General features: G+C 41.6%; 2 protein-coding genes across 4 annotated transcripts in view; one reads left to right on the plus strand and one right to left on the minus strand.

Annotated features, from left to right (window-relative positions):
- filip1l (filamin A interacting protein 1-like) overlaps nt 1-12,005 on the plus strand; it is a 278,663-nt gene extending 266,658 nt beyond the window's left edge. Inside the window, exon 6 of one of the 2 annotated variants that reach the window (XM_072585429.1) lies at nt 11,664-12,005. In XM_072585429.1, the coding sequence (XP_072441530.1) occupies nt 11,664-11,861 (198 nt within the window). In that variant the 3' untranslated portion in view covers nt 11,862-12,005. The remainder of the gene's footprint in view (nt 1-11,663) is intronic. The other variant, XM_072585431.1, reaches the window with a different exon arrangement.
- Nucleotides 1-24,658, minus strand: part of cmss1 (cms1 ribosomal small subunit homolog) — a 367,856-nt gene that overhangs the window by 331,193 nt on the left and 12,005 nt on the right. The gene's annotated exons all lie outside the window — the stretch shown is intronic.

Here is a 24,658-nt window from a genome sequence, read left to right on the forward strand (position 1 = left end):
TATTTTAACTGGGAGGGGTTTGCACCCATGGTCGTCAGGTCCCAGCGCCGTTATAGTATCCAGTGCTTCCAAATGTGTCTCAAAATCAAGTGGAGTGCATCAAATTGGCTGAAGACTGACATCAGTGATGTTGGGAACCTTTGGAGGAGAAACTATCTCCATCACCAGTAACAGTTTTAATGTGCATTAATTAGAAACGTTGCCATGTATTTGCTTTATATGGTTTTCCATTTATACATCATTGTAAAGTTCTAGTAAACATAGTTTTACAGCAGTCCTTGTTGAACAATATTGGAATACCAACTGTGCTTAATTTTATAGAAAATACTTCACTTGAATACTGTTTTCTGTATAATACAGGGGCCAATTAGTTCAAATAGCTGGATGGCTGGTTTGCGATGCAGAATAATGCCAAAAGCATGGGTTCAATTCCCACGCTGGCTGAGGTTACCATGAAGAACTCTCCTACTCAACTTATTCCCTTGCCTGAGGCGTGGCGACTCTTGGGTTAAACCATCTCCTACTTTCTAATGAGAGAGCAGTCTTTTGGTCTAGTAGGACTAAGCCAACTTTATCTTTTTTTTAAGCTCAGCAACCTTTTCTCACTAATTGAAATAAAATCCTTATTGACTAGTGACTCCACAACTTAGAGATAAAATGCATATTAATATAGTACCATAAAGTCCTGCTTTTTTACGAACAGAAACCGACAAATAAAATGTGATACAAGAAGTTACCTAGTGGAAAAGATAACCATACTTCTAATTGTTAACATTATATGGAAAAAGCATACAAAATTGGAAATTCATCTTCTAATTGTGAAAATCAGCTTCCCAAATGTCTGCTCTACTTTCTTCTTGTTTATAAGCTGTTTTTAAGAGAAGGGACATAAGTATGTGTTACAATTACATTATTATATAATAACTTTGAGCATTGTCTTAGTCTAGTAAATGTTTAAGACTTGGCTCCTAGAATTAACAACTAGCCCTGGAGTTCTATAATCTAAACTCTGGTAATTGTGAATATTTTGATTCTGAGTTACGTGAAAATCATGTAACTGGATCATAATCAACACGATCTTCAAATGCAGAGGAAGTGTAGAGGAAATTCTGAGACTCTGACATCATTATGTTGGAGTCGCAGTCTTTCTAGAATTACATGTAACATAGAGAAGCTGTTAAGAATTGTGCCCTGGAGAAGTAACCACAAAGTCAAATGGCATCATAATTAGAAACCTAATAAATACTTTGTTTAATGTAGCACAGCTGGATCTATATGTAAATGCTGTGAGCTTAAGGCAGACAATTAGATGTGTTTAAAATAAGCTTTGAGCTTTATCCTGTATATGATTTCATCACAAAGAAAGGCAAATAGTTAACTGAAACACATAATAATTTGATGTGGAGGTGCTGATATTGGACTGGGGTGAACAAGGTCAAAAGTCACACAACACTAGGCTATGGTTTATTTGAAATTACAAACTTTCCGAGTATTGCTCCTTCGTCAGGTGAAGTGAAGAAAAGCACACAGGCAGAGAATTTATAGACAGACAGATCAAAACATCATACAAATGGTGTGAGTGGAGTATCCAGAGGTTGAATAACAATCTCTGCAAATGATCAAATGTGTCAGATGGTATGCGTAAAGTGTCACCAACTGAATAACAAAAGTGAAGGGATGACTTATGATCCAATTAATTGAGGCAGAGAGATAATTACAAAAGATAAAAATAAAATGATGCCGGAGACAAACCAAATGGTTGGAATAACATGATAGGTATAACAGTCGCATGCTGAGGGTATAAACAAAGTAACAAGTAATCTAAAACTGTATAGACTAATTAAAGCAGAGAGATCACAAATTATCAAGGTGATGGTCTGAAAACTGGACAGTAAGGAAGACTTTACAAACACAGAACAGTATTGTGGGGTTACATGTAGCGCGACAGGAACCCAAGATCACGGTTGAGACCTTCATGGGTACGGAACTTGGCTATCAGTTTCAGCTCAGTGATTTTGTGGTGTTGAATGTCTTGAAGGCCGCCTTGGACAATGCTTACCTTAAAATCAGAGGCAGAATGCCCTTGACCATTGCAGTGGATGGGAGGGAACATTCCTATCTGGCAATTGTTGCATGGTTTCCATTCATCCATTGTAACACCTGCATGATCTTGCCAATACACCATGCCTCATGGCATCCTTGTCTGCAGAGTATGAGTTGACAACATTGGTCGAGTCACAAGAGTATCTGCCATGTCCGTGGTGGATAGTGTTCCCATATGTGATGGTAGTGTCCATTTCAATGATCTGACATGTCTTGCAGACATTGCTATGGCAGGATTGTGTGGTGTTGTGGCTGATGGTGTCCTGAAAACTGGGTAGTTTGCTGTGAATGATAATCTGTTTAAGGTTTGGCAATTGGTTGAGAAGTGGAGGCGTAAGGTTGATCATGGCAAGAGGTTCATCATCACTGACGACATGTTGAATGCTGCGAATAACATGATATAGCTTCTCTGCTCTGGGAAGCTCCTAGAATTAACAACTAGCCCTGGAAGTACTGGATGACGAAGGATAGTGTCAGTCATGTCCTGTGTCTGTCTTCTGAGGAGGTTGCTGCAGTTTCTCGTTATGGCATATTGAAACTAGCGATCGATGAGTTGAGCATCATCTCTTTACATCCACAGCAAATACTGCAGCGGGACTTGGCCAATGTTGTTCACTTCATGTACTGCAGGCAATGTTGCCCTAAGGCATGATACATGGATAACAATAATGGATAATTGGACACTGTGAAACAACTGCCAATCAGTAGTAATGTTTCCTCCCAGTTGGGGAACACCTTAGTAGTCAAGGACATTCAGCCTCCAATCTTCGGGTAAGCATCCTCCAGGACAGTCTTCAAGATACTCAACACAATAGAATCGCTGAGCAGAAACTGATAGCCAAAATCTGTAGCCATGAAGACAGCCTCACCCATGATCTTGGGTTCCTGTTGTGCTACATGTAACCTCACCATACTGTTCTGTGTTTGAAAGATCTTGGATGACAAGAGAAGAGGAGCTTCTCGTCAAGAGGAAGAAGGGAGATCCAAGATGGCAGCAACCTAGCAAGACTGAGTCTATAGTTCTCCTCCCAAGACTTAGGCAAAGTGGACCACCTGCCTCCACCACGCTTACCAAATCATTTAAAATAGTTTTTACTTAATGTAATTAGTTGCTCTGTACTAAATTTAAACAGTCTAGTCTCCTTTAAAAATGACTAAAGGGAAAGGAGCCCACAGTTCTCAGCAGACAGGAACCCCTCCCCCACCCTCCCCAGCTGCAGCAGAGGTGTCCGCAGCTGCCCCAGGGGACTTACCTATGATGGCGAGCCTTGTAGAAGTAATTTCCAAACTTGACGCGAAGACCGACGCCTGCATCGAAGAGTCCCGGAGCAGATGGAATACACTCTTGCCGCACTACAAAAACACGACCGAGACATCAAGAAAATCAAGCGCCGAGTCGGAGGGGCAGAGCTAAAGGCCAAGACTACAGCAGAATCGGCCATGGGTCAGGTCCAGACTCTCGAACAACGAGTCCAGACCATAGAAAATCACATCGACGACCTTGAGAATCTCGAGTTTGCTGGGCCTTCCCGAATGGGAAGAGCAAGGCCACCTTATAGTGTTCCTCGAGCAGTGGCTTCCATAGTTGTTAAATCTGGAGGCTGGATCAGGCCAGGTAAGGGTGGAATGGGCCTATCGGGTTGCAATGTGCGGGCCTGGCTTGAACCAGCGCCCCCGCCCGGTCCTGTTCCCGCTGCAGAGCTACAAGGAGAGGCAGATGCTCTTAGAAGCTTCCAGAAATCTTGGGAAAGATCCCCAAGCCATGATTTATAAAGGGTCCAAGATTATGCTATTCCAAGACTTTTCCCCAGCTTTGGTCCGAAAGAGAAAGGCGTTTGACGAAGCAAAGAAGCGTTTAAGGGATTTAAATATTCAGTACTCCTTGCGCTACCCAGCGACGCTATGCTTTAGCCATGAAGCGTCCATGTACAACTTTGGATCGCCGGAGAAGGCAAAGAAAATTTTGGACACTCTCAGATAAATTGTAAGAGTTAATTCAAGTGGTGAATGATGTTGTTTTGCCCTCCCCCCACCCCGATTTACCCCCTTAATTTTTCCTTTCATTACCTTACTGTTTAATATTATCTCCAGGGGGGGTGGGGAAAGGGGTTTATTTATTTGTTCTTCACTTAGCGATTTTCTCCCCCTCCTTTTTTTAAATTTTTATATATATATATATATATATATATAGGCCGGGGTCTAGTTAATGTAGGTGGGGGGAGGTGGTTACCTTATCCTATTTTATCTCAGTCTTTAGGAGAAGGGCTGTTTTCCCCTGTCATTTTGTATTACTATATTTAATTATTATTTGTTGAGACTGTAACTTTATAGTTATATATGTTCATACATGGTATTAACATTATCAAATATATTCAGGTGTTGGTGTGTGTGTGTGTGTGTGTGTGTGTTGGGGGGGGTAGGGTACTCACTGTTAACTCTATCTTTGTAGTAATATTTGAATTTTCTTTATGCTGTCGTGGGGTGCCTGGGTCAAGGGTGGGGCACTGGTTGGGAGAGGACATGATAGGCTTTTGGAAAGGAAGTGATGCCTCCTGGGAACAAGGGGGAAAATCTCAGTTTAAATACGTTTTATATTTTTTTAAATTTAAAAATAGTTTTTTATTATATTGATGTGAGTGTATTAAAGAACCTTTATTTTTGTGAATTTTATATGCTCTATGCTTGGGATGTTTTGGATAGGGTTTCCCCTCCCGAGGGGTCTCGGATTTGCCTGAACGATTATGGTTAATCAGTCGGTTAAATGGTGCACCTGGAATGTCAAGGGGAGTAATTCACCAATCAAAAGGAAGAAAATATTATCAAACCTCAAGAAAGAAAGGGTTGATATAGCTGTCCTACAGGACACCATTTATTGGATAAAGAACACTTGAAATTATGACAGGGTGGATTTGATCAGGCCTTCTTTTCTTCCTTCAGCTCAAAAAGTAGGGGAATTGTCCTCCTTATTCGGAAGAATCTCCCTTTTAAAATCCTAAATCAGATAAAAGATGAATCTGGACGATATATTCTGATTAAAGCCTTTATAAATGGAGAGGAATATGCGATCTTAAATCTGTATTGACCCCCAGCACATCCTTTTAAATTTATAACAGAAGCTTTCTTCAAATTGATGGCTCTCAGTGCTCGTCATACAATTATAGGGGGAGATTTTAATTGTATTATGGATCCAGAAATAGACAGGATTCCCAAGAGTACTGCAGGAGTATCCTACAGACCCAGATATTTGGTGGATTTGAACAAAGAATTAGGACTAGTAGATGTGTGGAGACGTCTTCACCCGCAGGGCAGAGATTTTTCTTTTTACTCCAATCCACATAAATGTCACACCAGAATGGACATGTTTTTTGCCCCCTCGATTTTTAAAAATTCCATATCATCCTATAAAATAGGTAGTATAACAATTTCTGATCATGCTGCTGTATATATAGAAATCAAGGCTAGGTACAATGAGACATTCCCCTGGCATTGGCGTATGGAGTCCTTCCTGATGAAAGATAGTAAATTTGTAAAGTACTTCTCTTAAGAATTTAAAACTTTTTTAGAAATTAATTCAAGTACGGCTCGCAACCCATCAATGATGTGGGAGACCATCAAAGTTTACGCGCGAGGTTTGATCATTTCATACTCAGCAACCCAGAAAGAATTAAAGGGAGAACAACAGCGTCTGCTCGAAGCTCGCTTAAAAGCGGCTGAAACAGCATACATTGACAGACCTTCTATTATCAAACTACAAAGAATTACAGCCCTTAGGACAGCTCTGAACACCACGCTTACCCAAATGGCTAAGAGGGAAATATTATTTGCAAAACAAAGGTTATATGAATTTGGCAATAAACCTGGGAGATACTTAGCATTTCTCGCAAAGGAAAAAAAGCCCCTCAAACTATCACGTCTATCAAGGAAAGTGCAGGTACTCTGACTCTTGATCACAAAAGGATTAACGCAATCTTCAGAAAATTTTATTCTGATTTATATAAATCGCAGGATTGCGAAGAAAGAGCTAGGAGAATGCAGTCATTTTTTAAAATCTTGACCTTTCCGGACCCAACTCCGGAACAGGTATCGGTCCTGAATGTTCCCCTAACAATCCAAGAAATACTTGACGCAATCAGGCAACCTGGCCCAGATGGCTTTCAAGCTGAATTCTATAAAGCATTTACAGGAATATTGGCTGGTCCACTTATGGACATGTATAACTACTCATACAGTCAGGGCTGTCTCCCGCCTTCGCTGAAAGAGGCAAATATCTCTCTTATCCTCAAAAAAGAAAAGGACTCAGAAGATTGCACATCATACAGACCAATATCCTTGCTAAATGTAGATTTTAAAATTCTTTCTAAAAGGTTAGCATTGAGGCTAGAAAGGGTATTGCCATTCATCATAAAGGAGGATCAGACGGGGTTTATTAAGGGCCGTAGATCATCCAATAATGTTAAAAGGATTTTGAATGTGATTCAAGCCTGCCATCAGGGAAAGATACCGGGAGTAATAGTCTCATTAGACGCGGAAAACGCATTCGACAGGGTTGAATGGTTATATCTGTTTTACATATTGGAAAGGTGTTTGCCAAATGGGTCTCAACACTATATAACGATCCCAAAGCAATTGTGATTACCAATGGATTAGGCTCGGATAGCTTCAGTGTGGGTAGGGGCTGCCATCAGGGGTGTCCTCTCTCACCATTGTTATTTACGCTAATAATCGAGCCACTAGCAGAAGCTATATGGGCCGACCCTAATATAACAGCCGCGAGGATTGGTACAGGTAAACATAAAATTACCCTTTATGCAGCTGATGTTCTCCTATTTCTCAGTAATCCCCTGATGTCCGTGCCTCGTTTAATCCAACTTATGAATACATTTAGTGTATTTTCAGGCTATAAAATTAATTTTTCAAAATCAGAGGCTATGCCAATGGGCGGCCTTGCTAGTATATCCCACCTATCGGACGGATCCCACTTTCCCTTTCGGTGGTCCCTGAAGGGTTTCTTATATTTATGCATTTTTATCACCCAGTATTTGGCCAGCTATACAAGGCTAACTTTGTGCATTTACTGGAGAGGATTAGGCAGGACCTCCAGCAATGGGGAGACCTTCCAATTTCCTGGCTAGGTAGAATAGCACTAATTAAAATGAATGTCCTGCCCCGTCTCCTATACTCTATGAGAAAGCTTCCGGTGATGCTGCCGAGGTTGGCACTACGCAAATCATATGGCTGGCTGGGTTCCTTCATCTGGAATCATTGATGGCCCCTTATTAAGCTGAAGAAGCTACAGCTTCCATAGGCAAAGGGAGGACTGGATTTTCCAGATTTTAGAAAATATCAGTTAAGTTCCCTATTAAGCAGGTGGCTCGATTATTAGCGCAATCGATCTGGCTGGACATCGAGGGTTCTCAAGTAAAATGCCCACTTATTAACCTCTTATTTTCAGACAAGAGGAAAATCATAACGGATCACTGTAAAACCCCTGTAATACTAAATACAATTAAAGCTTGGAACATAATGTGGCAAAATGAGGGCAATTCACATAAAACATCCCCTTGTACTCCAATAGTGAGGGCATGGGGGTTTCAACCGGGGCTTATAGATGCCACTTTCAAACTCTGGAGATCCAGGGGTATCTCCTGTTTCGGGGATCTATTTAAGGAAGGGGTCCTGATGTCTTTTGAACAGCTGTATCAAAATTTTGGACTACCTAATGGTGATCTCTTTCGATACTTCCAAATTCGAGATTACATACAGAAGAAGACTATGCTATTAGATAGTCTTTATAAATCAGACAGAGAACGTAGTGTGTTATGGCCAATGGGGGTACTTTCACTCAGCACTCTTTATCATTGATTACATGATGAAGTATCGGAAGATATGGACAATCTGCTTAAAACATGGGATCAGGATTTGGGTCTGGAAATCTCTATAGAAATGTGGAATGACATTTGGGAAAATGCCAGAAAAATCTCCATCTGCAATAGAACTCAGGCCATTCAGTTGAAGATACTTCATAGGACCCATATAGCACCGGGCCGATTGGCAAAATTTAAGGCAGGAGCATCTCTAATGTGTCCCAAATATAAAATAGAGGTGGGCAGTCTTGTACACTGCTTATGGACCTGTCATAAGATCTGTAGGTATTGGACTAAAGTAGCAAATGCTCGGACAGAAATCTTGGGAACGGAAATTACAGTGGATCCAATATCTCTCCTTTTGGGCTTTTCAAACTTACCCTCCCTGGATATGCACGGGAAGAGATCATTTTCCATTCTCTCTTTCTGTGCAAGGGAAAATATTTTGGTAAACTGGGTGGCTGAGGGCCGTCCTGGACTTTCGAATTGGCACAGAATAATCATGGAATATATTCTCCTTGACCTCCTTACAAATATGGTGCACCAAAAAACCCGAATTATTCCATAAAATATGGCAGCCCTTCTTGAATTATACAAATATAGATATTTCGGCCATTCTAACAAGGGCTGTTATCTAATTGAGATGGCGAACCTGGCTGGTCTGGGGCCCCTTGGGAGAGGAATCCCGCACGAATACGGGTTTTATTACGATTTGATGTTAACACATTCCGAGCATGTAATTTACTACTTAATTTCTGTTTTATCCATCGTTTTTTTTTCTTTTCTTGAATAATGTAAGAGATTTAATCATACAGTCTGGTTAGTTGTAGGTTAGATGATTAGTTAGTTGAGTTTTGTCTTTTTTTTCTCGGTATCTCTTTTTTTCTGTTTAATAGATTTTGGTTATTATTTATTTATGATTTAATTGTATATCAATGTTTATACTTGGTTTTTTTATTTGTAAACTTGTAAAAACATGTTAAATTTTCAATAAAAACATCTATATTAAAAAAAGAGGAAGAAGGAAGCTTACTTAAGATTGAGGAAGCAAGGATCTGGTATAGCTTTAGAGGAATACAGGGTAGCTAGGAAAGAACTCAAAAATGGACTGAGGAGAGCTAGGAGGGGGCACAAAATGACTAGGCGAGAACGATTAGGGAAAACCTAAAGGCATTCAACACTTACGTGAGGAATAAGAAAATGGTCAAAGAGATGGTCGGGCTGATCAGGGATGGTAGAGGGAACTTGTGCTTGGTGTCTGAAGAGGTAGGGGAGGCCCTAAATGATTTTTTTGCTTCAGTGTTCACTAGAGAGAGGGACCTTTTTGATAGTGAGAACACCGTGGATCAAGTTAATAGGCTTGAACAAATTGATATTAAAAAAGTGGAGGTGCTGGAAATTCTGGGAAGCATCGTGATAGATAAGTCCCTATTGCCAGACCAGATTTCTCCAATGGGAAGTGAGGAATGAGATTGTTGCACCTCTGGCAATGAGCTTTGCATCCTTACTCTTCACGGGAGTAATACCAGATGATTGGAGGTAGGCAAATATTGTTCCTCTATTCAAGAAAGGAAATAGGAAAATCCTGGGAATTACATACCAGGAGGTCTAATGTCTGTGGTAAGCAAGGTCCTGGAAAGGATTCTGAGAAATTGGAAAAACATAGTTTGATTAAAGATAGTCAGCGTGGCTTGGTGAGAGGCAGGTTATGCCTCACAAGCCTTACTGAGTTTGTTGAAGATGTGACAAGCCAAGCTGACGAAGGTTGAGTAGTGGATGTGGTATATATGGATTTCAGTAAGGCACTTGATAAGGTTCCCCACAGTAGACTCATTCAGAAAGTTAGGAAGTATGGGATCCAGGAAAATTTTGCTGTCTGGATACAGAATTGGCTGGCTGAAAGAAGACAGCGAATGATACTGAATGGAAGGTATTCTGCCTGTAGGTCAGTGATCAGTTGTGCCCCACAGAGATCTGTTCTTGGGCTTCTGGTCTTTGTAGTTTTGAAAAATGACTCGGATGAAAAAGTGGAAAGGTGGGTTAGTAAATTTGCCGATGACACAAAGGTCGATGGTGTTCTAGAGTGTTGAAGGCTACTGCAGGTTACAAGACACTGACAGGATGCAGAGCTGGGCTGAGAAGTGGCAGAAAAATTTCAACCTGGATAAGTGCAAAGTGATTCATTTCAGAAGATCAAATTTGAATGCTGAATACAAGGTTAAAGATAGGATTCTTGGCAATGTGGAGGAACAGCGGGATCTTAGGGTCCACGTACACAGATCCCTCAAAGTTGCCACTCACTTTGATAGGTTTGTTAAGAAAGCATATGCCGTTTTGGCTTTCATAACAGGAGGATTGAGTTTAAGAGCCGTGACGGTTTGTTGCAGCTTTATAAAACCCTGATTAGACCACACTTGGAATATTGTGTTCAGATCTGGTCACCTCATTATAGGAAGGATGTAGGTGCTTTAGAGAGGGTGCAGACGAGACTGATCAGGTTGCTGACTGGATTAGAGATGACTTGACAGTGGTGTACAAGGTAATGTGAGGCATACACAGAGTAGATAACCAGATAAATGCTCAGCACAATATTGTGGGCCGGAGGGCCTGTACTATGCTGTACTATTCTATGTCCTAAAGGAGCAACACTTCGAAAGCTTGTGATTTCAAATAAAACCTGTTGGACTATAAACTGGTGTGATGTGACTTCTGACCACATACTAATTTGACAGCCATAATACAAAGTGTAACAAGTTAAAATTAAGTGCATGCATTACTAAGTCAACTGATTTGCCAGTTAACCTGTACAGTATCATTCACAGATGCTATTAAAATTTCAATAGCACAGAACAGTTGTTCAATGAACTTGCATACTGGCAAGTCAATGTGTATCTACATCACCACTCCTATTGTGGAACACTACACTTGAACCAATTACACCTCATTCTTGATGACAACAAGCTATCACACTTCTGATTATAATTTTAGTACACTGGGTCTACTCATAGCACTGGCAGAATATTTTTCAAGCTGTTGAATGAATCAAATGCTATAACAACAAGTTATAATTGAGATCCTTTCAAGTATTTATATGCCAATCAATAGCAAGACGGTTTCAGTTCCCATTGTGCAAGAAAATAAATACCAGTCATAATATATTATCCAGCAGTCAAAACTATTTTGCTTATATGTTGCATTAACATATTTAACTGCATTTAACAGATCCTTTTTCAAAAACTATACATAGGTCACAACTTAACCCCGATCCTACCATCTGCGCATACAAGTATATATACACTATATTAGGCAAAATTTCAGGATAACACTTGTTCATAACATCAAAAATTATGAAAAAAGCATTGAACAGCTCTGGAAGTGGAAAGCTTTCAACAGAAGTATCAAAAGCACAAAGTACCATCCATTCCAATAAAACAAGGACTTTCACTAAGTTTCTGAAATGAGTGGTAAAGTGAAATCTGAAATGTCTTAATGGTCATGCTGTGTATCAACAGTTCAGATTACACAGTACTATAAAAGCTTTATTTGAAAATTATCTTATTTCACCCCCTGAAGCTCAGCATCAGATATACAAAGAAAACTGAAGACTCAGTTAATTTCTTATTTTGTCAAACTATGTTACATAACTATTGCTACCAACTTTCAATTCTAATTCTATTCTGTACATTTTTCCTTCAGGTTGCACAGGAGCACACAGTCCGACGTTCAATTCCAACTCGCATCCCTAAACCAAGATCCAGTACAATAAAGTTGTTTAGGACACCTGAAAGACTCATCTCGAAATCTGAGCTACAGTCAGAAACTCAACCTGTAAGAAAACAGGCAACAAGTGTTACATCTAATTTCAATATGATGGCTACTTTTGGCAAAATGTAAAGTTTTTGTTTGCAAACAAAGTAACAAGGTGCTAAAGGGTGCAAAGTCCTTTGTATTAATTTCAATGTGCAATAGAAGCAAGTTACTTGAGTTTTCCACTATGTGCGAAAACAGTTATGACAGTTTGTCATAAAATTTGAATAAACCGTCTGGATAATTGTTAATTCTGCAGAGTTCTAAGTGTACTATGTTTATCACAAGGTGAGAAGAGAGAAAAAGTTAAGTATATCATTCTGGTTTTAGGAAATGACACAAAGTATATGGGTGCGATGCTCTTCAGAGGGTCAATGTGGACTTGATGGGCCAAATGGTCTGCTTCTATGATTCTAATACTGCTTTCTTATTTCTAATTCCATTACAAATTTATCTCAGATGTTTTCAAACAACCTCAAATGAGGACAGAATTTAATGTCGTCCCCAGTACCAAGATTATGGCAAGGGAATAGGGCATTGAATTGGCAGGAACGGCCTTCCCACCACCATCCAAATTATGTTGTGACTAAATGAATAATTTTCAGCTAAGGGTCTCGGCCCATTGCTGTTGTAATTCACCCAATGACTGGTGGGGACCTTCTCATGGAAGAAGCTGGAGAAGGATTGCTTGTGTGCTCCTTTGGACATCGGGATCCCTTGTTAAAAGGCACTCAGTGCAGGCAACCCAGCATGGGCAAGAGGGAACTGAGAAAAGCCTCCTGCCCTGGTTGCTAAACCTCCCTCCCCACAGGCCCCACCCCACAAACAATAACATGTCTGGGTCAATCAGTGATCTTAGGCCTGACACAGGCATAGTTACAGCAGCAGCTACCTTCTATGCTGTGGCATTGCAGAGATATAAAGAATTATCCATCCCAACTGTGTAGCATCTCTCAGGAAGCAAAATTTCTATACCCAAGGAGACTTGCCTAACAGGCAAGTCATCAGGCCTTTATGAAAAGAAGGCACATGGGACTCTTACCACCTTTATAGCTGGCAAGTGATAACCTGTTATCTCCCTTAAATACCAACTTTAACATCGGATTTTCAACGTAATTTTTTTTAGAACTGGAAACATTGAGACAAGTCAATTTAAGCACAAAATTGGCACAATCTAAATCTTTTGTAAAAATGCACAGAATTTTTTTTAAAATGCACTCAAAATGACAAATAAGACGGCCATTGCACATGACGGACCAAAATCATTTTGCCAAGGAACAGGAACGTTTTAAAATTATGATTCAAAAGCGACCACAGTGTAGATAACAAAAAATTGTCTATGGCTCAATTCATCAAATCACAACAACAGATCTATCTGCACAAATGTATTTAACGTTAAAAAGAAAGTTGCCTGACATTGCAATACATTCACTCTACATTTTGATGTTTATTGTTTACACATTGTACATTGGAATTTGATTTTGCACAGGTGCAGAATATATATTAGAAATATTTTAAAAATATGTTCTTCTGATTCCTTTTAGTTTCTTCCTTTTCCCTACAAAAGGAGGCTGGCTCTAATTTGCAGTTACTTCGCAATGTTACACCATTTTCGGAAAAAATTACACAATTTGTCTTCAATGCATTTCTCCTAGTTTCATAGAATTACAGAATCCCTACAGTGTGGAAATTGGCAATTTTTGGCCCAACAAGTCCACACCAAACCTCCGAAGATTGACCCACCCAGATCCATTCCCCTAACCTATTACTCTACATTTACCCCAGACTAATACACCTAACCTACACATCCCTGAGCACCATGGGCAATTAAGCATGGCCAATTCACCTAATCTGCACATCTTTGAACTGTGGGAGGAAACTGAGCACGCGGAGGAAACATACGCAGACATGGGGAGAATGTGCAAACGCCACACAGATGGTCTGAGGCTGGAATTGAACCCGGGTCCCTCGCGCTGCAAGGCAACAATGCTAACCTCTGAGCCACAATGCCGCCCAGAATAAAAAGCAAATCAAACTAGACTGATGGCAGCTCACAATCTCTCACCCAAATTGTTATGCATCACACCCACCTCAAAAAACATACAAAGATGCTGAGACATTGACAAAACATTTCTGTTTCTATTACCCTCCCTTTGTCACACCCTAACCAGACAGTTGATAAAGTGGATGGCAATATGCCACTATAAGTGTTGCAATAACAAATTCTTTTATAAAGCACCTCTAATATAATAAAGCATTAGTGGCTTAATAGGAGCATCGTGTATCAAAATCTGACACTGAACCAGAAAGAAATGGATTATGAAGAATGTCTGAAAAGGAAGAAAGGTTTAACGAGGTAATTACCGGGCCTAGGGCAAAGACAGACAATGGTATGACCACCAATGATGGAATGACTAAAATCAAGATCTCCCAGACACTAGAAATGGAGCAACACTGATATTCCATAAGGCTGTGTGGCTGGAGGAGATTTGAGAGCTAGGGAGTGGCAAGGCTATGGAAAGCTTTGAAAACATAAATGAATTTTAATTCCATGTATTGCAGAATAGGGAGCAGATATTCGTCAATGAGTACAGAGTAGGACTTGGTCCAAGTTATGACATTGACAACTGGATGCTGGATAACTACAAATTGATAGGGGTAAAAAAATTGTAAACAGGCCAGAAGAACACCGGATTTGTCAGCTCTAGAGTTAACCAACCTATGGATTATGGCTACAAGAACAGTTGAGCTGAGGCAGGTACAGAATCAAGCTATGTTACAGAGTAAAAACAAGCAGTCTTGGTGATGGTGCAGATCTGACACCAAAGTTGCAAAAGAGTCTGATTCAATCTCAGGCAGTTGCGTGAGAGAAGAATGCAACTAATGTCTAGGGATTACAAGTATATCAAATCCATTCTACAATCAGATCCTAATATGTCTATGAAAAGATGATGTTCTTCTGATATCTCTTGAAAAGTTAATGTGGAGATACCAGAATTCATTCGCATCTACTAGCATTGCTTCAAATTACCTGTCATCAATATTTAACTTTAAAAAAAAAACAATTTATTGATAATAACTAAACCGGAAAACATTGCTTCTTCCAAACAAATTCTCAAAATATATTTTTCGTGTTTAGGTTGTTGTACCTACCATGTTCTGAGAATACTTGGCAGCAACACCTTTCAAATGTAGTACAACACCACCATCTTTTGGCAAATATGCATTACTGCAAACACATTTTTCACGGTAAATAATCAAAAACAAAAGCAGTTTCTTCTCTGACTGCATGTTATCTCCCCACCCAAAAATGGTCACTTGCATAACACACATCCACTAATCTATGATGAATACAATCATTTCTAGAAGTTTTCATCAGAAGGCAGCCTGGATAATTAACTATCTTAAAAACTGCAAATAGAGAAGAGTGGATTTACAGTCATAGATCAAAAAACTATTTATTACATAGTTATACATAAAACAATGATTGGTTGGGTTAACTGGTTTGCAATGAGAGCAATACCAACAGCGTGGGTTAAATTCTGAAGTTACCATGAAGCAGTCTCTTTCTCAATCTCCCTTCCTGAAGCATAGTGACATACAGCTGAAACCATCAGCAGTTATCCCTCTCAAATGAGTTAGCAGCCCTATGGCCTGGTAAGACTATGCTAACTTTATCTTTCATGCCTCTGAATAGAGTAAATAAAGAATCTTCACAAAGACACGCGGTGAAACTAGATTTGATAAAGACCATCAACAAAAGCTTTAGGCTGCTATAGGAAGGATGTTGTGTAACTTAGAAGAGTTCATAAAAGATTTATAAGCATGTTGTCAGGATTGGAGAGGTTGAGCTACAGGGGCTATTTTCCTTGGAGTGTTGGAAGGAATGACCTTATGGAAGTTTATAAAATCAGGAGGGGCATGGATAGGATGGGGGAATCCAAACTGGAGAGCAAAGGTTTAAGGTGAATGGGGAAAGATTTAAAAGGGACCTAAGGGGCAACGTTTTCACACAGATTATATGGAATGAGCTGCCAGAGGAATGGTATATTTAAAACATTTAAAAGGCAATTGGATAGTATGTGAATAGGAAGGGTTTAGAGGGATATGGGTCAAATGCTGGCAAATAGGACTAGATTTGTGTAGGATATCTGATCACATGGAAGAGTTAGGCTAAAGTGTCTGTTTTCATGCTGTACAGCTCCATGACTCTATGCAGCTAACCATGCAATTTTTCATGGAGTCACATGCTTTACACTCACTCACTCTCTCTCTAATGAGTTGAGAAAAACTGAAAGATTGGTGGATGGCTGCCTGCATATATACATTTTTCATAACTTCATATTGCACCTGGAATAAATGAAATCAAATAGGCATCTCTCATGATTACCACCAAGTACGCATAGGATATGAAAATGAAATCATGTTGAGCTTCCTAGAAACACAGTCTCCAAGGTGGTAACTCAAATCTACACAAATAGTTTAGCCTGTATGTGAATATCTAACTGGAAATACTTGCAAAAACACACCTGACAAAATGACAAGACTGGCCCTTTGCACACCTTCAAAAGCAGGAAGACCTTCATCTATGCTGAGTTAACTGCTCTCAGCCAAAGAACAAGTGATTAGATGACTGGGCACAGTGCAAAACAGGCTAATAATCTGCTGTCAAACCATTTTGCAATAATATTGGTAAATAATTTTACTGTAAGTGATTCCTTTGAGTAGCAAGTGACAATACATCTATTTTGCTCATTTTCCCCATGCTATTCATTTGATTAAATGTCTTTCGATTATCATTTTTTTGGTTCTAAATTACGTAGATTATTAATACTATTTACACATTCCCAACTTGGGAGTATGAAAAAGATAATACAAGCAAAACAAGATATGAGATGGAGAGACCATCGATGGAGGACAAAAGGTTAACATATACATATGCATTTCCAAGTTAGACCAAAATTGTAAACTTTCAGAATCCAAATCAGTCAGCCTCGACTCAGAGGCTCAACTATCACAAGGTCGGAAAGGTGAAGGTTCAAATCCTACTTCAGAGATTTGAGCATACAACTTAAACTGATATTTCAATGCAGTACTGGGGTTTTGCTGACCTTTCAGAGATCCATCTTTCAGATTATACATTCAATTGAAATATCCCACTGGGATGTAAAACATTACATGGCCCTATTCAGAAAAGACCAGGGAGTTGCCTGGTGGTCTGAGCAACATTTATTCCTCAATCAACACCAGTAAACCAGTTAAACAGACCATTTATCTCATTGCTGTTGTAGAATCTTGCTGTGTTTGTAAATTGAAGTGAAGAAGATGGTGGTGAGGTGTTATAGTTCATGAAGGGAGGCTGGGTTGCTGCAGCAACATGAATGTTTTCATGCATATTGAAGTCTGGAGCTATAGAGAAAAATGATAATAAAGATTCCAATATACTTTCCATCACATGGCTGGCCAGGGTCTCTCCTGTTTTTACTACCTGCCATTGGTACTTGTTAGAAGGATTCACAGGTTGACACTCGACCTAACTGGCTCCATGATGAACATACCTTTTTTGGGCAACATCCTGGGGTGGGACTTGAACCCAAAGCTTCTGGCTCAGATGGAGGCATACTACACAAACCCCTCCAAGATAATCAGCTACTATCCAGGAATTAATACAGAGAATAAATGAAACAAAGAACATAGATCTTGGAAATCTAACACAAAAATTGAAATTGCTGGAGAAACTCAGAAGGTCTGAGAACATCTGTGGAGAGAAAGCAGAGTCAACATTCAGTTCGGTGATCCTTCTTCAGAACTCAATTAGAGAACGCTGTTACAAATTTATTTAAAATATATTATTCAGCTTGATTCCAAGAAAGGGTCTTCATTCCAAATCTTGCTTTTGCTCAAACTCTTGACATGTTCCTTCTGCGCCATTCCAATACTGTGTCTCAACTGATCCTCTTACAAGCTTTTTGAAGCCATCCATTTCTGCTCAACAGCAGAAAACTGATCTAATTTCATATGGCTGGGTGGACAGACTACAATTCATTCGGAGCCACAATGGTCTGTTTGTCATATTTTCTGCAAGTTTTGAAACATCACACATGGCTGAGGATCATTTCCAAAGTGCAGGGAGTAGTTTTGAAAGTGCCCAGAGTTAACAGGTGAAAGCAGTATTGTGCAAGTCAAATGGCTGCAAAGCCAAAACACAGATTGCCCTTTCAGAAGGCAGGGAATTAACAACTATACACAAACTAATGAAAACACAGCAGAGCAAAGGAAGAAACTGTGGAGAAAATTGGCAGTAAATTCATGTTAGAAAGACTTAGAGCTTAAAAGCCCATCACGATCAGGATATTCAAAACACTTTACACCTAGTTAACAAGTACTTTACAGTATTAAGTAATTTTGCTGTTCACACTGTTAAAATGTAGGAAATATGGAAAAAATTCTGCAGAGCAAGATCCCACAAACTAAAGTGATAATAAAGAGTTAATTTGTTTCAATGGTATTGGTTAAGAGATAAACATTGTCAGGATACTTGAAGGAAACTGCCTGCTCTTGTTCAAATGAAATTTCCAGCAACACATTTTCAGCTTGTTCAAATGATGACAAGGTATCTTTTAAGTTGCACTGAGAAGGAAAGACCTCAGTTTGATGTTTAATTCTAAAGGCGACCCCTCCAACAATGCAGCATTTAGAGTCATATGGATAATAACAGCACAGAAAGAGACCCTTTGGTCCAACTCGCCCATGCCAAACAGATATCCCAACCCAATCTAGTCCCACCTGCCAGCCCATGGCCCATAAGCCTCCAAACCCTTCCTATTCATATACCCATCCAGATGCCTTTTAAATGTTGCAATTGTACCAGACTCCAACACTTCCTCTGGCAGCCCATTCCACACACACATCATCCTCTGCGTGAAAATGGTGCCCTTTAGGTCTCTTTTATACCTTTTCCCTCTCACCCTAAACCTATGCCCTCTAGTTCTGGACTCCCCCACCTCAGGAAAAAGACCTTGTCTATTTACCCTCATGATTTGATAACCCTCCAACAATCCAGGGAAAACAACCCTAGCCTATTCAACTTCTGCTTATAGCTCATCCTCCAATCCTGACAACATCCTTGCAAACATTTTCTGAACCCTTTCAAGTTTCACAATATCCTTCCAATAGGAAGGAGACCAGAATTGCACGCAATATTCCATAACTGGTCTAATCAATGTCCTGTACAGGTGCAACATGATCTCCCAACTCCTGTAGTCAATACACTGACCAATAAAGGAAAACATACCAAACACCTTCTTCACTATCCTATCTACCTACAACTCTACTTTTAATGAACTATGAATCTACACTCCAAGGTCTCTTTGTTCAGCAAACTTGCCAGGACCTTACCATTAAGTGTATAAGTCCTGCTAAGATTTGCTTTACCAAAATGCAGCACCTCACATTTATCTAAATTAAACTCCATCTGCCACTCCTCAGCCCACTGGCCCAACTGATCAAGATCCCATTGTAATCTGAGGTAACCTTCTTCACTGTCCACTACATCTCCAATTTTGGTGTCATCTGCAAACTTACTAACTATATATTTTATACTCACATCCAAATCATATATATAAATGACGAAAAGCAGGGGACCCAGCACTGATCTTTGTGGCACTTCACTGATCACAGGCCTCCAGTCTGAAAAACAACCCTCCACCACTACCCTCTGTCTTCTATATTGAGCCAATTTTGTATCCAAATGGCTAGTTCTCCATGAGATCTAACCTTGCTAAATAGTCTCCCACGAGGAACCTTGTCGAACGCCTTACTGAAGTCCATATAGATCACATCTACCACTCTGTCTTTATCTATCCTCTTTGTTACTTCTTCACAAAACTCAATTAACTTTGTGAGACATGATTTTCCACACACAAAGCCATGTTGACTATCACTAATCAGTCCTTGCCTTTCCAAATACATGCACATCCTGACCCTCAGGATTCCCTCCAACAATTTGCCCACCACCGATGTCAGGCTCACCGGTCGACAGTTGGAAAGTGTGGTGCTGGAAAAGCGCAGCAGGCTAGGCAGCATATGAGGAGCAGGAGAATCGACATTTCGGGCATAAGCCTTTTTTCAGGAATGAAGAAGGGCTTATGCCCGAAACGTCGATTCGCCTGCTCCTCGGATGCTGCCTGGCCTGTTATGCTTTTTCAGCACCACACTTTCCAACTCTAGTCTCCAGCATCTGCAGTCCTCACTTTCTCCTAGTTGATCCTCACCGGTCTACAGTTCCTTGGTTTGTCCTTACCACCTTTCCTAAATAGTGGCACATCGTTAGCCAACCTCCAGTCTTCCGGCACCTCACCTGTGACTATTGATGATACAAATATCTCAGCAAGAGGCCCAGCAATCATTTCCCTAGTTTCTCACAGAGTTGTAGAGTACACCTGATCAGGTCCTGGGGATTTATCCACTTTTACGTGTTTCAAGACAGCCAGCACTTCCTCCTCTGTAATATGGACTTTTTTCAAGATATTGCCATCTACTATAGGGTGTAGGTTTGCTCGTTGAGCTACAGGTTTGATATCCAGACGTTTCATTACCTGGCTAGGTAACATCATCAGTGGCAACCTCCAAGTGAAGCGAAGCTGTTGTCTCCTGCTTTCTATTTATATCTTTCTCCTGGATGGGGTTCCTGGAGTTTGTGGTGATGTCATTTCCTGTTTGTTTTCTGAGGGGTTGATAGATGGCATCTAGAGCTATGTGCTTGTTTATGGCGTTGTGGTTGGAGTGCCAGGCCTCTAGGAATTCTCTGGCATGTCTTTGCTTAGCCTGTCCCAGGATAGATGTGTTGTCCCAGTCGAAATGGTGGTTTTTTTCATCCGTATGTAGGGCTATGAGGGAGAGGGGGTCGTGTCTTTTTGTGGCTAGCTGGTGTTTGTGTATCCTGGTGGCTAACTTTCTTCCTGATTGTCCTACGTAGTGCTTGTGGCAGTCCTTGCATGGAATTTTATAGATAATGTTGCTTTTGTCCATGGATTGTACTGGGTCTTTTAAGTTCCCTACTTTCTATATCTTCTGTGTCCTTTTCCACAGTAAACACTGATGCAAAATACTCGCTTAGTATCTCCCGCATCTCCTACTACTCCACACAAAGGCTGCCTTGCTGATCTTTGAGGGGCCCTAAACTTGCCCACCCTCTGACGACCCCTTCTCCCACCTCCAACACATCCCATCCACCTGGACACCCCGTGCTGGCCTCTTACCCACCCTCGATCTCTTCATAGCCAACTGCCACCACGACATTGACAGCCTCAACCTGTCCACCCCTCTCACCCACTCCAACCTCTCACCCTCACAATGTGCAGCCCTCCAGTCTCTCTGCTCCAATCCCAACCTCACTATCAAACCGGCAGACAAGGGAGGGGCGGTGGTAGTTTGGCGCACCGACCTTTACATTGCTGAGGCTAAACGTCAGCTCGCGGACACCTCCTCCTACTGCCCCTTGACCATGACCCCACCTCCCACTACCAAACCATCATCTCCTAGACCATCCATAACCTCATTACCTCAGGGGATCTCCCATCCACTGCCTCCAACCTCATAGTCCCACAACCCCGCACCACCCGTTTCTACCTCCTGCCCAAAATCCACAAACCTAACTGCCCCGGCCGACCCATTGTCTCAGCCTGCTCCTGCCCCACCGAACTCATCTCTGCATACCTCAACACGGTCCTGTCCCCCTTAGTCCAAGAACCCCCCACCTATGTTCGGGACACCACCCACGCCCTCCACCTCCTCCATGATTTTCGCTTCCCCGGTCCCCAATGCCTTATCTTCACTATGGACTCCAGTCCCTATACACCTCCATCCCCCATCACGAAGGCCTCAAAGCCCTCCACTTCTTCCTCTCCCACTAACCCAACCAGTACCCTTCCAGTGACACCCTCCTTCGACTGACTGAACTGGTCCTCACTCTGAACAACTTCTCCTTCCAATCCTCCCACTTCCTCCAAACCAAAGGAGTAGCCATGGGCACCCGCATGGGCCCCAGCTATACCTGCCTCTTCATAGGATATGTGGAACAGTCCATCTTCCGCAGCTACACTAGCATCACCCCCAACCTTTTCCTCCGCTACATCAATGACTGTATCAGCGCTACCTCGTGCTCCCACGAGGAGGTTGAACAGTTCATCCACTTTACTAACACCTTTTACCCCGACCTCAAATTTACCTGGATCGCCTCAGACTCCTCCCTCCCCTTCCTAGATCTCTACATTTCTATCTCGGGCGACCGACCGACATTTACTATAAACCAACCAACTCCCACAGCTACCTAGATTACACCTCCTCCAACCCTGCCCCCTGTAAAAACGTCATCCCATATTCCCAGTTCCTTCGTCTCCGCCGCATCTGCTCCCAGGAGGACCAATTCCAATACCGAACAACCCAGATGGCCTCCTTCTTCAAAGACCGCAAATTCCCCTCAAACATGATTGACGATGCTCTCCACTGCATCTCCTCCACTTCCCGATTCTCCGCCCTTGAACCCCCCTCCTCCAATCGGCACCAGGACAGAACCCCACTGGTCCTTTTTATTCCTGATGAAGGGCTTTTGCCCAAAACGTCAATTTCGAAGTTCCTTGGATGCTGCCTGAACTGCTGTGCTCTTCCAGCACCACTAATCCAGAATCTGGTCCTCACCTACCACCCCACCAACCTCCAGATACATCGTATCATCCTTCATCATTTCCACCAACTCCAAACAGACCTCACCACCAAGGATATATTTCCCTCCCCTCCCCTATCAGCGTTCCAGAAAGACCACTCCCTCCGCGACTCCCTCGTCAGGTCCACACACCCCCACCAACCCAACCTCCACTCCCGGCACCTTCCCCTGCAACCGCAAGAAATGCAAAACTTGGGCCCACACCTCCCCCCTCACTTCCCTCCAAGGCCCCAAGGGATCCTTCTATATCCGTCACAAATTCACCTGCACCTCCACACACATCGTTTACTGCATCTGCTGCACCCAATGTGGCCTCCTATACATTGGGGAGACAGGCCGCCTACTTGCGGAATGTTTCAGAGAACACCTCTGGGACACCCGCACCAACCAACCCAACCGCCCCATAGCTGAACACTTTAATTCCTCCTCCCACTCCGCCAAGGACATGCAGGTCCTTGGCCTCTTCCATTGCCAGATCATGGCAACACGATGCCTGGAGGAAGAGCGCCTTATCTTCCGCCTACGAACCCTCCAACCACAAGGGATGAATGCAGATTTCTCCAGCTTTCTCATTTCCCCTCCCCCCACCTTATCTCAGTCCCAATCCTCGGACTCAGCACCGCCTTCTTGACCTGCAATCTTCTTCCCGACCTTTCTGCCCCCACCTCCACTCCGGCCTATCACCCTCACCTTAACCTCCTTCCACCTATCGCATTCCCAGTGCCCCTCCCCCAAGCCCCTCCTCCCTACCTTTTATCTTAGCCTTCTTGGCACACCTTCCTCATTCCTGAAGAAGGGCTTATGCCTGAAACATCGATTCTCCTGCTCCTTGGATGCTGTCTGACCTGCTTTGCTTTTCCAGCAACACATTTTTCAGCTCTGATCTCCAGCATCTGCAGTCCTCACTTTCTCCTTTGGGCCCTATTCTCTCTCTAGTTACCCTTTTGTCCTTAATATATGTGTAAAAACCGTTTGGTATCTCTTTAATTCTATTTGCCGAAGCTATCTCATGTCCCCCATTTGCTCTCCTGATTTCCCTCTTATGTATACGCCTACTGCCTTTATAGTCTAGGGATTCACTCCATCTATCCTGTCTATACCTGACATATTTTCCATTTTCCAGTTGTCCCTTTACCTGCAAACATCTGCCCCCCAATCGGTTTTTGAAAGTTCTTGCCTAATACCATCAAAATTGGCCTTTTTTCAGTTTAGGCTTACAACTTTTCGATCTGGTCTATCGTCTTCCACCACTATTTTAAAACTAATAGAATTATAGTCACTGGTCCCAAAGTGCTCCCTCAATGACACCTCAGTCACCTGCCCTGTCTTGTTTCCCAAGAGTAGGTCAGGTTTTACACTTTCTCTCATCAGTACATGTACATACTGAATCAGAAAATGTTCTTGTACATACGTAATAAATTCCTCTCCATCTAAACCCTTAACACTATGGCAGTCCCAGTCGATGTTTGCAAAGTTAAATCCCCTACCATAACCACCCTATAATTCTTACAGACAACGGAGATTTCCTTACAGATCTGTTTCGCAATTTCCTGCTGACTATTAGGGGGTCTATAATACAATCCCAATAAGGTGATCATCCCTTTCTTATTTCTCAGTTCCGCCCAAATAACTTCCCTGGATGTATTCCGGCAATACAACTTGTCGAAAAGACAGGGAGGTGGGCAGAGGGGGCAGGATTGCCTGGTCAGTTAAGAATGAAATTAAATATATGGCACTAAATGACATGGGGTCAGATGATGTGGAGTCTGTGTGGATGGAGTTGAGGAAGCACAAAGGCAAATAAACCATAATGGGAGTTATGTACAGACCTCCCAGCAATGGTCAAGACCAGGGGCGCATGATATACCAGGAAATAGATGGGGCATGTCAGAAAGGCAAGGTCACAATGATCATGGGGAATTTCAATATGCAAATTGATTGGGTGAATAATGTTGTTAATGGATCCAAAGAAAGGGAAATCATGGAATGCTTAAAGGATGGCTTTTTTGGAAGAGCTTTTGATGGAGCCCACAAGGGAGCAGGCTATTCTGGACTTAGTACTATGTAATGAGTCAGACTTTATAGAAGACCTTAAAGTAAGGCAATGCTTAGGAGGCAGCGATCATAATATGGTAAAGTTCAGTCTGCAGGTGAAACAGAG

The sequence above is a fragment of the Chiloscyllium punctatum genome, chromosome 15 (assembly GCF_047496795.1).
Source record: "Chiloscyllium punctatum isolate Juve2018m chromosome 15, sChiPun1.3, whole genome shotgun sequence".
Lineage (NCBI taxonomy): Eukaryota > Metazoa > Chordata > Chondrichthyes > Orectolobiformes > Hemiscylliidae > Chiloscyllium > Chiloscyllium punctatum.